This window comes from Calonectris borealis, chromosome 11 (assembly GCF_964195595.1).
Source record: "Calonectris borealis chromosome 11, bCalBor7.hap1.2, whole genome shotgun sequence".
Lineage (NCBI taxonomy): Eukaryota > Metazoa > Chordata > Aves > Procellariiformes > Procellariidae > Calonectris > Calonectris borealis.
This window is the reverse complement of record NC_134322.1, coordinates 15,808,505-15,822,367: the sequence shown is the minus strand read 5'-3', so window position 1 is coordinate 15,822,367 and position 13,863 is coordinate 15,808,505. Positions and strand designations below refer to the sequence as shown.

General features: G+C 35.9%; 1 protein-coding gene across 13 annotated transcripts in view; it reads right to left on the bottom strand.

Annotated features, from left to right (window-relative positions):
• The window catches only part of TCF12 (transcription factor 12), a 169,140-nt gene that overhangs the window by 44,321 nt on the left and 110,956 nt on the right, over window positions 1–13,863 (bottom strand). For all 13 annotated transcript variants that reach the window (XM_075160176.1, XM_075160182.1, XM_075160177.1 and 10 more), the window contains 2 exons: window positions 12,221–12,356; window positions 9,067–9,119 (listed from right to left, as the gene is read on the bottom strand). In XM_075160176.1, the coding sequence (XP_075016277.1) occupies window positions 9,067–9,119; window positions 12,221–12,356 (189 nt within the window). The remainder of the gene's footprint in view (window positions 1–9,066; window positions 9,120–12,220; window positions 12,357–13,863) is intronic.

Genomic DNA, 13,863 nt, shown 5'->3' with positions numbered 1-13,863 from the left:
ACCATAATTCCATCAAGCATATCAAACTTTAACCCACAAAAGTTTACTTTCACCAGAATAGATAAAAAATAAACCTAAAAAAGAAATCTAAAATTTGAAAGACTGCACAAGAAATTGTGATGTTGTTACCAATAACTCTGTATTTGCAGGAAGTACTCCCAGATAACTATTCCAAAAGCTCCTGAAGTCCAAAGTAAGTTTTTGTTTTGTGGTTGCAATTTTTATAATCCCCACGTAAGCCAAGCAACAGCTGCTCCGAAATTTGTTTTCTTAAGAGAATCATGTTACAGTGAAATGAATCATAGCTGGATCAGCAATACTGTACCGGGTACAGTTGTTTACTCCATTTTTCCTTGGTGACAAGTCAAGGGTTAATCTTATGACTCAGCCTGACAAAACAAGTCAGCTGGAGACAGGGCCAATTTTTTAAACTTGATTTCAGACAGACATGCCGTCAGCAGAGGAGCACTGAACTGACATGCACTTTGTAGCCCGAATTGTTTCCACTCATGACCCTGTACTGTGTGTCAGAAACAATAAACTGCCTGTTTCTAAAGTACATAGAGATTATAAAAGCTGATGCAGAGTGAAATACTGACCTAATAATAAACCAAGCTACCTGTAGAATATTTTCAAAGATCATTTTAACACTAAGAAATTTTGTGAATGAACTACATGTTCCCCCTGAAAACAAACTTTTATGTGAAATAACACTTTTGTACAACTCGTCAGAGCCCCAAAGCAAATATACCATTAAGCCTATGTAACCCATCATTTGAATTTATAAAAAAAAACATAATTTCTGCAGATCACTGAAAATTATGCCGTATGAAAGATAGTTATCTAACTGTCCCAATGGACAAGAACTATCCTCTGGTCAAACGTATTCCACAAGACTGAAACATCAAAATACTTTAAAAAGGTTATTGCTTTTTATCACAGCTTTGTTATTTTAAATGGGTCTATTCAAACACAACAAGTAGCAAAAACTTTTACAATTAATTATGTGCAACTGGAAATTTTTCACCAACAAAAGCAACTGTGATGTGTAAACCCAAGTATCACAAGTCTCCTCGTGGAGAGTTGGCTTCAATCCTGCTGAAAAAATGGTAACATGGCAAGAGCCCAAACCTGCTTTTGATGGGGTTACCAATTCTATTGTTCTTACTAATTTCCATTTAATTTCTTAGGGGCTAGGTTAACCTGCTATCTTTGGAAATAAGGCAAAGGCAATGGCCCTGGAAGTCTCTCCTTTCCTCCCCACTCTGTCCAAGGTTGGAACTTATTATCAATTTCAACCACATTCGACAGAAGAACAGAAGTTTCACAAGTGATTAAGTTCTTACCAGTTCTAAGAAAACTGGAACCTGAACAGGAGAGACAGATCCCAACTAATGCTCCATTGAAATAAAAGCAAGGAATGGGGAACAGATGATAAAAGACAAATTCCTAGAAAATTAGTCCGATACTGAACAACCTGTTGCTAATTAAAATATACATAGTAACTTTGAGCTGCTTCTCTTGCAACAATTCAGAAAAAAAAATCTAGGCATCTTAGAACTCCAATATAACTTATTTTAAAACCAAACATTTATGATGATTAACTATAGCAAGGCCAGAGTTAGGATCATTAATAAAGGATGCACTGAACATCATGCATAATGTAGCTGTTAGAATAGACAAGATTTCAAGCCTTAAGAAACAAACCTGGCTGTTTTAAGGGGAAAACACATTGCTTATTATATCGTCCTCTATTTAATGCATCAGTTAAGTAAATGTTAATTTATTTTAAAATCCTGGAAGTATAGCCTTCTGTTGTTAACCAACCACTAAGTATGCTGTTCAGCAGAGACACAGCAGACTAACTATGGAAAACAATTTAAAATAACCCAGTGGACCAAATTTGATAGGCAAAACCCCCACAATCCAAAGGAAGATGTTTTAAGCAAATTAGTTTACTCACCTATGCAAGAGCTAAAATAGTTTGGTGGTTTTCCTGTTCAAAAGGTTTGTCTTTAACTTCACATTTAACATTCATGTTACTGTAACCAGGGAAGAGGGGACAGTTTGAAGGGACAGAGAACAGATAACAAATCCTAATGAAATTGGTATTACTTACTAACCATTACTTTTACCTAGCAATATTACAAGGTTTTGGGGGGGCTGGGGGTGGTTGTTGGGGTTTTTGTTGTTGGTTGGGGTTTTTTTTGTTGTCTGCAAAAAACTCCAGTTACCTATGACAGATAAGGGTAAAAAATAAAGAATTTTTTTTTTAATTGGGAACTACAGCTAGGAAGTTTCTTTCAGTAGTTTTCCAAATAATATTGAATTTCAGATGTTTAAGTTTTTACATAAATATTTTACTAGAATGGAAAGAATGAGGAAAAAAGTGCTGTGTATCATATTCTTCAGAATCAAACACAAAATAATTTATTTGAGGAGGTTTTAAAACTTGTTTCAAAAACTTGCAAATACAGCTTTGATAGGATATTGCTCAAATTCAGAAATTTTTATTATTTTGCTGAAAATATTAAGTACTTAAGGTTTGAAAGCCTCTATATGAAGGTCTTAACTACCCATATCTACATCAAAAAGTAAATAAACATGTTTATTATCCTGAGGCAATAAATCATCCCATCAGAAGCCAGATAATTATCATCCCAAAGTGTGCTAAAAACCTACCCAATCTAAAAATGTGTATCGACCTTAAAAGAATTTTAAAACCTGAAATGAATTAGTAAGGCTGTGTTACTGAAACTTGCAGAAGACTACCTGAATTACAAATCTTTTCACATCAACTCAATATGGCCAAGAAAATTTATTTGAAAAATTAAAAAGTGATTAAGGGGTCCCTCTGCTGGTCCAACCTTAGTATCATTTAACTTTTATTTCATTACAGAAGTACAGTGCATTTTTCACTTTCTCACCAAACCATGCAGCTACCTCTGCACTTGTGTGATCTCCCTGTAGGTGGCTCCATAGGCAAAACCTGAGCCCAGCCTAATATATCAATGCACACACACTTCTTGGGTTTATTAAATAATTCAGTGTCAGAGAAGCTTTAGAAGATTGCATGTCAAAATGCAGAGAGCTAGTTGTGCCTCAGCATGTATTTCCTTGTATCTCCCCCCTTCTTCTGTACTCCAACTTGCTGCTTGGAAAAACTTTTTTGCAAATGAAGCCAAGTGAGCTATCAAAAGCCGAATGAGCAATCCTTCTGTCATCCACAGTTAGGAGTCCGCCTACTACTTCCCTACAGAAAGAAAAAACGCTAACAACTAATCCTAGCTATCAGTGCAAATGGTATGAAATCCCATAACCAAATCTCCGAGACTGTACAGCTTGCTTTCTTTGTAAGTCTTGACATCACAAGAAACTCTGTGGCACTAAAACAAGAGGTAACTTAATTCAATTACTTCGCTTCAATGTGTAAATACGCGTCTTCACCTGAATTTTCATTTAAAGATTATGCAGTGCTTTAATTTCAGTACCATTCTTTTTCAAAAGCAAGCATTATTGTATTGCCCATTTCTGACAAATGGCACGGTCACAGGCAAAGCAACCTGCCCAATATTTGGGCTGAACCAGCAACTGGAAGGAAACATCTCTGCTCAGCAGCATGTAAAAGTCTAGCAACACAACGTTGCTCACTGCTTTCCCAGATGACTTCAGGGATTCTAAAAGCCTTCCCACCAAAAGCGCAAGTATTATCAAGCAAAAGATATTATGAAATAGTCTTCAAAAAAGCTTTTATCCTTATCTATTGTTATAAAACACCACACTAATTTATGGTAATGGACACACTAATCTTTGAGGTAAAGCAGAAGTTGCAGCAATTCCATATAACTTCTCCCTAAATTACACGAGCTGCAATTCAGTCATGTTATTTTTTCATGTAAGTTTTAGAATTATGCACAGATTTAAGGTTCTTTTATGCAGATCTACACTCTAATTTAAGAGCATCTAATATGCTCATTTTAATATATTGTGAAAACTTCAAAAATAAAGTATCTCCAATAAATCCAAACACAGAGAAATAATTTCACATTATTATATATCCCTCATATATGTATACGCAGGATTTTCACAGGGAAGTTCTCTCAATTAAGCAACCTTACAATAGTTCACCACAGTCAGATGACAGGATAGTTAGTTTGGAAAAATTATCTGATTGCAATAAAAAAAATGCTATTAAGAGAGGGTTACTGAAGTACCTTCACCCTAACTCAGTGAGAACTTGATCTGAACTCTCACAGCAGGACTTTGCAATGGACTGCTTAGTTGTTAAACGACAGCTAAATGTTCTCGTATAGCAAAGAGTTGGTAGGATGCTATAATCTGAGGTTACTGCTGTTTTCAGACAGATTTCAAATAAAGGCCATGTTGAAAAAAACTACAACAATCTAATCAGGAAATCAGGTTTTTTTCTTAATATAAAATCTCAAAGAAACACTTTTACTTGGTTTGTAACATAATTTAAGGGTTGGATGTTTCATATATTTGCTTTTTGTTCAAGATCACAGATAAACATGGTGCTTAAAAAGGAGTACAGAGCAAGTCCCTAAAAACTTTATCCTTCGACTCCGGTGACCAAAGAACGAGCATAAGGCAGAAGAGAAGATGGAAGACTGAGTCACGAGGAAGAAATCACAAGTTCTGTGTTGCATTATCCATAAGGATTTATTTGCTCAATTTCGTTATTTAAAATTGCCTTCTAAAACACAGCACAGCATCAGAGGCAAGGCTCAGGCGAGTTACTGCTGTCTTTGAGAGTGTTAGATACCAAAGATGAGAATGACAGTTGAATGTGTCACTTGAATGCGCAAGGCAATTCAGAACAGCTCTGAACAAACTAAATGCTGCCTTTTACATTTTGACACCATTTCTGGCCAGAGGGAACAAATCTTACCAAGGGAAAAAAAAAATCCCACTAGAAAGCCAGTTAAACACAATACCACAGTCAGTTAAACATCACACAAAGTATCTACCCAGGACGCTCCGAAGTTTTTATTCAGAGCCACAGACTTCATAAAAGTATTCCAAGGATGTTGCTTTACACCAGACTATTTCAATACACATTGAACTTGCTAAAATTGAGGGTAATTCTCTAAAGAAAGTCCACTCAGCATGGTGAACGTTATATTATATTTAATACAACCTAAACATTAATGTCTCAAAAACTTGGTTTCAGATAAACATTCAGAGGTCTGGATCCTTTCCACTCCACCATTTCAAATAATCTCCTTTCACCCTTTGGGAGGGGTGGAGGAAAGAGGGAGCACAGAAGGGAGTAAGACCTATTATTTTTCTTCCGGTATCATTGGCATCTTTATGAGACATCTCTTGAAATACATTTCTCAAGCTCAGTCTTAAAAGACTAGCATGATACCAAAAAGAAAAGTGCCTTAAATGTTTGGGAGGTAGTTCTATGTGTGCAAACCAAGTTTTCTCTAGCTTTGCTTCATAAAGCATTCTTGCAATAAATTAGCACCCATGGACTATATGCATACTATAGAGGGTGATATAAGAGGAACCCCTATAATCAAGCTATAAATTGTCTTAAATGTATTGAAAAACGTAATGAGTTTCAATTTAGAAGGAGATCTCTGGTATTAGAAAATATTCATTTGAAAATCTCTTATTTAATAAGTGGCAATGTAAAGTTTAATATTAACTGATAGTCTCAGGTACTGTGGAAAGTCTAAAATATTCAGAATAGTTATTAGAAATGGCGCTACACAGAAAACAATCAGATATTTGTACCTGTGTGTCACACTGATCTTCTGTTACAAAAATCCAGAGAGATGATGTATTTCAGATTATTTCTCTGATACGAGACTAATGAAATGGCAAAAGAATGACGATAGATATTCACACTACTTTTCTTAGAATTATGACCTCATGATAGCTACTGATTATGGTACTAATCATAAATATTAGTTTGAAATATTTTCTGACTACACATGTAAATAGTATGTTTCTGCTCACAGCCCATCCATAATTAGATGGCAATCTCCCTGTGCATTTCCAAGTGAGCCTTACTTTTCTCTCTTCTCCCTCTGCGGGCTGAACAGCTCTTTGAAAACCCTGACATTCTGCTCTTCCTAACTCAGTCCCGCCGATCAGTTACAACTGGTTTCAAGTCACATGATGTTATTAGTTTCTTGGCTTAGTTAGAGTAACTCCTACAATCAGAAAAATTCTCAGAAATACAACAGTTTCGAATCTCTGAGGATAATGTAACTCACTAAACAGTATTCCCCCCCCCCCAATATAAACGGCACATCATCATCTTTCTGTTCACTCAAGCCTGGCTTGAGCTAACAGTGAGAAAAAATAAACCACTGATTTTTTAGTTTCTATCCTCCCCACAAGGCTTTAAATTTAGTAGTTGTAGTTTAACATAAATGCTTGCATGTCAACATTCAAAATGTTTTGGGCAATGACTCACCACTTAGCAACTTAGGACAGCAAAACTTAAAAATGCATTTAATTTTTACAGTAAAAGGACAAGTTCAGATTGAGTTGCATTCCAGAAAGTAACTAAACAATACATTAGCACTTTCCTCTGTAACTGTTTTTACTTTAGGCCCTGATAAGAACACATGAAGAAAGATAAACCTCAAAGCAAGTAATTCCAGAAAATACCATAAAAATCCAAGAGAAAAAGAAATAAACTAGAGGAAAATTAAAAAAAAAAAAAATCATTATTTCTTAAAAGATTGTCATGAAATTACAGTTATCTAGGAAATTAAATTTCTGTTGAGTATCCATTGACATGGTAGCCCTGTGCTAACAAAAAAACATTGCAGAAGATAATTTTTTAGAAACTGAAAATTTAAAAAAATACAGATTTGTGTAAGAACGTAAGTATCCTCTTTCTTGTGACTTTCCATATTATTAATGGAAAATTAATAGTTCTCTGTGCTACCTATTAGCTAAATCAATTTTTATCTTTCCCACAATACATTCTGACTTCTTACCAAGGTATATTTAAAATTAAAACAACACTTCCATAATTTTCTACTCCATTTAAATTTCCTATGATGCTCAGTGAAATTTAGTTGTGTCATCTTCCAAACACATAATATCTCATATCACTTTTTTTTTGTAATATGTCATTTTACTTCAAGGCTCTATTCAGCACTGAAAGTATTGAAATAGAGAAACAGTACTTAACAATTGCAGCACCGCAATCATTGTTTATTCGCAGTAACTGCACTTTATTGCGCAGATTGGAACAATGTTAATACAAATAAAATTTATCAGCATTTTGTTGTCTCCGCTCTTCTGACAGAAGAAGAATTAAATGAAAACCATCTGAAAAATACTGCTTCTTAAAATTAAAGCCTGGTAAGAGAAATGAGAGAAATTTTTCATTCGCTAAAATGATCTCTTTACCTGGCTGACGCTACTAAATATTAAACATGTAATGTAAGCTTTATTACTCGCCTAGAATTACAGTAATAAATTACATGAAAATTGCACTGCTATGTGTTCTAGCTTCTCTGACATTTTAAATATATTTTTGTTAATCTAGCAGAAATCATCTGCTAGACTGTAAAGCCACCCTACATAACACGCAACTGTTAAAATGTAAATTGCCAAACTATTTTTAGCTGCTGCTGAAGGGAAAAAAAAGGGGGGGGGGAAGGAAGAAGAATATTCCTGGCCTCGGGAATAATGATTTGAGGCATTGTGTTCATTTTGTTTATCAAGCAGCTATTCAGCCTCTAGTGGGGCCCAAGTGCTTATGCAAGCAAAAGCTTTTAAGAGTGCCTGCAGCTGCAATCCTGGCTTCCAGGTAGGCTGCAGGTTCAGAGCACAGCTGCCCCAGGCTATCTATACTATCTCAGCTCCATCTGGAAGTACGGTTAAAATAGGATTTCAGATCCCGGTTTCTGTATGTATCACCGTAAGCAGGGGGAGGGAGAAGGGAAAGAGAGGGAGGAGAGAACAGGGGAGATGCAAGGACCAGAAGACACCATCCATACTTCAGACTCAATATAAAATAAAAAGATCAGACCCATTTTGCTCCCACTATATTACTGTTGCCTGTGCAGTACGTTCTATTCAGCCTATCCGGCTTTGAGTTATGACTCATCCAAGTGCACCTGCGCCCATGTGTTAAGTACTGCCAAATAAAAGCCCAACATCCATTTACACAACAAAGAGATGTACCCCGCAAGGCAGCGGAGCTTCCCCCTCCCCTCCTGTTTGTTCTGAGCAGGGGAAAAAATAATTCTGTCCTTCACTTCACTGGGGATTTTTCACTTCACGTGGATTTTTAAATGCAGACTCATTTATAAACAATTTTCTTCCTTTTAAGAATAAAGCATATTTAATACCACAAAACACCCCTATAGCATTAGATTATCACAGCCATTAATGATTTTTCCACCAAAACCCTTCCAACCTTTTTCATCAAAGCCCTTTATTCTCGAAGGATAAATTTTCAAGCAAAGAGGGATCAACAAACTAGTTGCTTGAAAGCTTTCCTGATGCTAGGCTGAAGTTAGGAAAGGCTTAATGAAGGCTTTAAAATCCACCAGGGCTTCACAATGAACATCTGACTCGGTGATTTATGCATATTAATAACCTCAGTCCTACTGAGGCAAGCTGAGCTGTACATGTCCTCCGAATCTTAATGTCTTCAGCTCCACTGGGATTATTACAAATGTAAATTTCTAAGATTCTCAGCTATTAATCTCTGTCTGTCCTCCTGTTCAGCAACATAATGACTAATTAAACATCAAAAGACCTGTACAGGAGATCTTCTTTGACAGCTCCTGGCCCAGCTCTCTTCCCAAGAGAGGAATTCAAATGACAGGGACAAGTGGGTAGGAGCATATGAGCAAGCTACAAATCACTGCTATGAAATCTAAAAATTCCACATCAAATGTGTATTTAGTTCTCCAGAACCACTCCCAATTACCTAGCCTAGCTGTTCATGTCCGGCAGATAGCCCTCCTAATGCTAAAGTTAAGTAATTCGTATGCTTGCCAGGTAAAGAGAGCGCAATTTGAACCCGATTTGTTTACTATAAGTAAAAAACGTAGTACTTACAGAAGAAGGCAAACCAGGGGGCACCTTTCTTACTTTCTTTGTCTGTAGAGGATCTGTACACAGAAAAACAACGTTTCATCAAGTGTCTACATTACAGATGAAAAAGAATCAATAGCTACGCTATACAGTTTTTTCTTTCCACGATGGATTTCTTATTTTCTAATTTCATGCATTTTTTGTTCGGTGCCAATGAAATTTGTCTATCACATCAATATATGAATGTGCTTAAATATGTAACATACCAATGTTCTTCTCTAAAATAAAGCTTTGCTAAATAATTACTTTCAATGCTTCCCAGAAGGAAAGCAGTTATTCCTAAGAACACTAACACTGAAGGGTACTCTGATGTCCTTATACACTTGCTAAGAAACAAAGTAAGATTTTGAGATACAAAAGGAGGAAAATGGGACTGAGAACTATCAAAAAGGAATTTATGACATGTTAAAGTATGATTTATACTCTAAAAATACTAACATGATGTAAATTTCTATAGCTTTTAGACTATATCAAGGTTGTAAATAAACAGCAAATCTAATGACCTAATTACTTTTCTTAAGTAATAAGGGCAATACAACTCAAATTTGCATATAATAGTAAAGTTGGAAGTATGATACCTGCTTCCTTCTACCAATAATTATTGTAACATCACAAAAGTACCCAGCAATTTCACTACCTAAATCAAGAATCTGAACCAGTTTAGTCAGCTGCTAATAAAATTAATCTGAACTGTATGCATGCAAATTAGAAGTTAACTGATGTTCTGAAGATGAGAATCTGGCAAGATTACCAGTTCTACAGTTGACTGATTGAGTCTTCAATTAAAATACAAAATTCCTATTTTTTCTATTTTCATTTAGAACATTTAATCACAATTTTATTATACAATATGACAAGTCAAAGGTGAGATAAGGTGAGAATATCTGCTGGATATCTTTACTCTGATCATTCCCCACAGGGCACGTTCGAAAAGAAAATAAAAGGACTTCTGGAAGAGATATTTACACTGCACTCAAAGCATCACCTGGAAGGGAGCACTGGTTGGTTTCAATGAACTTTAGTAGCAAATTTAAAGAGTTTGTTAAAATCCTGGTCAGGCAACTCCGTCTCGGGGATAAAATGGCCATAATTCGACTTTGCTTTAAATTCTCAGGCAGCAGTTTTGTAACATTTAACTAGTCCATTAAAAAAACCTAAATATTTCAGACATACTTTCTCAAGCCATCAGGAACAAGAGTCAAGATAAAAGTGCATTTCCTTTTCCTGGCATTTCTGGAAAAACATTTCCATAGATTTGTATAACCACCACCTGCCATGTCCTGGGTTACAGTCCGCCGGATTCAGCCATGACAGAAAGAGGAATATCACGCTATTACCAGTTTGAAGAGGTTTATACCCCTTGAGCTTCTCTTTCAAAGAAAAAAAATAAATAGGAGTACTACTCTGAAAACACCACACTTCGCTTCATTTTGTTTAATTTAATAATATTTGGAACTTGCCCAACTCTATACAGTTCACACAAGAAACTAACTTAATCACATATTCAAGTATATAATAGAAATCAGACAATCTCGTTTAGGACTCTCCTTCAGTGGCTGCTTCATACCATAACCTTTCTGCCCACGTCAGTATCACTCTCTGTTCAGCACCCAAAGTCACGCCCCCCCGTTACTCAGAACCACAGGTTACTATTATAGCAGTTTCTCACTAAAACTGATTCAATGGGGGCCAAAACTTAACAATAACAATAACAATAATAATAATAATAATAATAATTTAAAAACCCAACTCTTTTCTATTAAAGTTCAAACACCCTTCCAAGCAGCAAACAATTTCACTGAACTCTTCTCAGACTGTTCCTCTTCTGAAACAGATCTGAAGAACTGCTGCGTTCGATTCTTATATTCTGAGGAACATGAATACTTACAAAAACATTTGTAAAGAAAGACAACCGCAGATTAAATGGCAGTTGTCTTGACAACAGGTAAAAAGTTATATTAAAAAAAAGGTATTTTAAAATACACACATACATATACACACACATATATATACAGGTAAAGTTCCAAAGTCATATTTTTACAATTAAAGATTTAAAAAACAATCTCAAGCATGTTCAGGACTATTTTAATGCCCAAGGAGTTTGCAGTTCTAGTTAATACTAAAGTTACTTCAAGAAACAATTTGCATGTGATCAAATCTTACATTGGGTAAAGTATGGTTTAAGTTATATGATTCCAACAAACAAGATTTTATTATGGAATAGAAGTGCTATCTAGAATGAGGGGCATTAAAAAACCAAACATAAAACTGGAGTAATCCTAATGACATAACATGCTAACATTGAAATATGGTAGCTTTTAAACTAGAATATCAGGTTACAGTCTCTCTTTTTATAGCAAAAAGAATTTTTTAAAACTTGCACATCCCATTATTCGTGATAGTCTTATAGCAGAAACTACAGAACAGCTGGCTCATTCTTGATTCCCTAATTCAATAGAAAGTCTTTAGAGCTATGAAATATTACCACTGACTATGATCGAGTAGGAAAATTCCATTTATCTCTAATTATCTCCAGAACAAAATATTAATACTGCCATAGGATTATAACAATTTTTAAGCAAGTTCTTCCTGCCTGCATATTTTGCAAGGTAGTTTGATTTTAGGATAAACTACTAGTCTCCAATTGCTAAGAACTTTAAAGGCATGTTGAACCAATTACAATGAACTATATATTGCCCTGAATAAAGTTACTTTTAGCATATAAAAGGATAATTGTTTCCCCTTTCTGTCTTTCCCCTACTAAATAATGGTAATGACCTCAAGGTCAGGCATTTCCAGGAGTTAATGATGGCATGGGTTAAGGGCACTCAGCTGGTCATCAGCTCCTATCCATCTGTCATTATTGCTTTTGCAATTAAGGGTTTTATTGGAGTTTCTTGTTTATTTTATAAGCAATACTGACCAGCATTGAATCCAAACTAGCATCTCAAAGAATATGTTAATAATTCCAGTTTATCTCTTATACAGCAGTTTGCTATAATTTGAATTGCTCAGTACAGAGCAATCTCCAGTATATAAAATGAACTGTCAAAGAAATTAATAAAGTCTGCAGAAATGCATCATGAACAAAAGTTTTAAAACTGTCTCTATTACTCACCAAGAGCTGGTGAGTCATGAAGTGGTCTTCGGCGTTGATTTGTGCCAGAAAACGGGTAGTAGGGTGTTCCAGGTTTTCCTGAGGATGACAGCTGACCTGGACTTCCAAGCCCCATATCTGACCGAAGCAGACTAGACTGCAAAATATACAGAGAAAAGTAAAATTAAGCTCTATGATAACTCAGCTGTTAATATAACAAACTATTAACCACACATACTGCTCATAGCATTTATAGGAATTTACTGGGCTTTCAGTGAAGGTCTTAGAGTTCAAAAAAATGTTGACTTTTTAAAATTAGTATGCAGAGAATATACTACAGCATAATTCAGAAAGGCAGAGCAAGTTTGGCTGTGAGCCTCTGAAAAACCATTTCAGTTTAAAACATCTGAAAGAATCAGTTCATACTTTCATTATAAACAAAAATCATAATACTTTGTTTAGTTTGCAATATAGCACCTCTTCTATTACACAATATAAACATAATTGATAAAAACTGCTAAGAGTTTATAGTGTGACATTAGGTTTTAGCACATACTTAGAAATCCAGACTTATACTACATTCATAAAAACATGGAATAATTGTCCAAAAAAAAAAAATGTAGACAAAAGAGATAACAGATTAGATTAATGTACAGAACATAAAAAAATATGACATTTTAGAAACTTCAAATCAACAACGCAGTTGAACCCTACCCTTTTTGTTCTCTTTTTCACACAGTAAATACAAAAACATTCTAAACACTTAACAAGTGCATTATATATTGGTAGGCCTCACGTTATTTGGATTTCTTCTGTGAAACAGGAATGAATGTTGGTGATTTATGAGAACATAGTTTTTCCATGGTTGATACTATGCTTTAACCTTGTTTTAGTCTGAAAATCCCCAGACTTGGAGTGAAACCCACAGAGCTGTTTGCACAGAAAACATAACGCTACCAGGCAGTAAAAATGCATTCACCGCCGCTTCACTCCCGGCTGCTACGTACAGCTTTCCTCATACAGCAGCATCCATTCTGTGTTACATGTAGCTAAAGACACTTTGCTTTTAATAATCAGACAGTGTTTTAAGGCCGCCATGGAACCAGCAGCCTTCAGAAACAAGTGATCCCGTTTCTTCGTATTTGGTCACACGTAGTGCAGTCTTCCTGCCATGAAGGGGTGAAGCACAGCTGTCGGACGGCAGGACAGTTATGTTTTGCCTACATTCAAACCACACTAACATTTCAATTGTCAGTTGATGCTAAGACAGAAACAGCTGACTGGATTAACTTTCATACCAAAACAAACTTGAGGTGCCACCTAGTTAAAGTTTCTCCTTCAGCCCCGCTGCTCCCAAGCCAACGTTCCCCCTCCCCTCAAACCGCTCTCAACGAAGAAGCCCGCGCGCACCCGCAGGTTCCAGAGGTTGTCGAACAAGGAGGCTTGCAGGCCGGATCATGGCAGGAACCGCTCCAGCGCTGCTGCCTCCCAGAATGCGTGCAGAGCCGTTGCTCTGGCTCTCCTCACAGTTCTTTCTCAGGCCTGAATACCCTCATTCATGAACAAATGTATTTTTTGGATTACATTGTATCAGTCAAGCTGGTTCTTTTGGTGTGATGACTTGTGAAAGGTGAGGCTCACTCGCATGGCTCTCAGTACGGTAC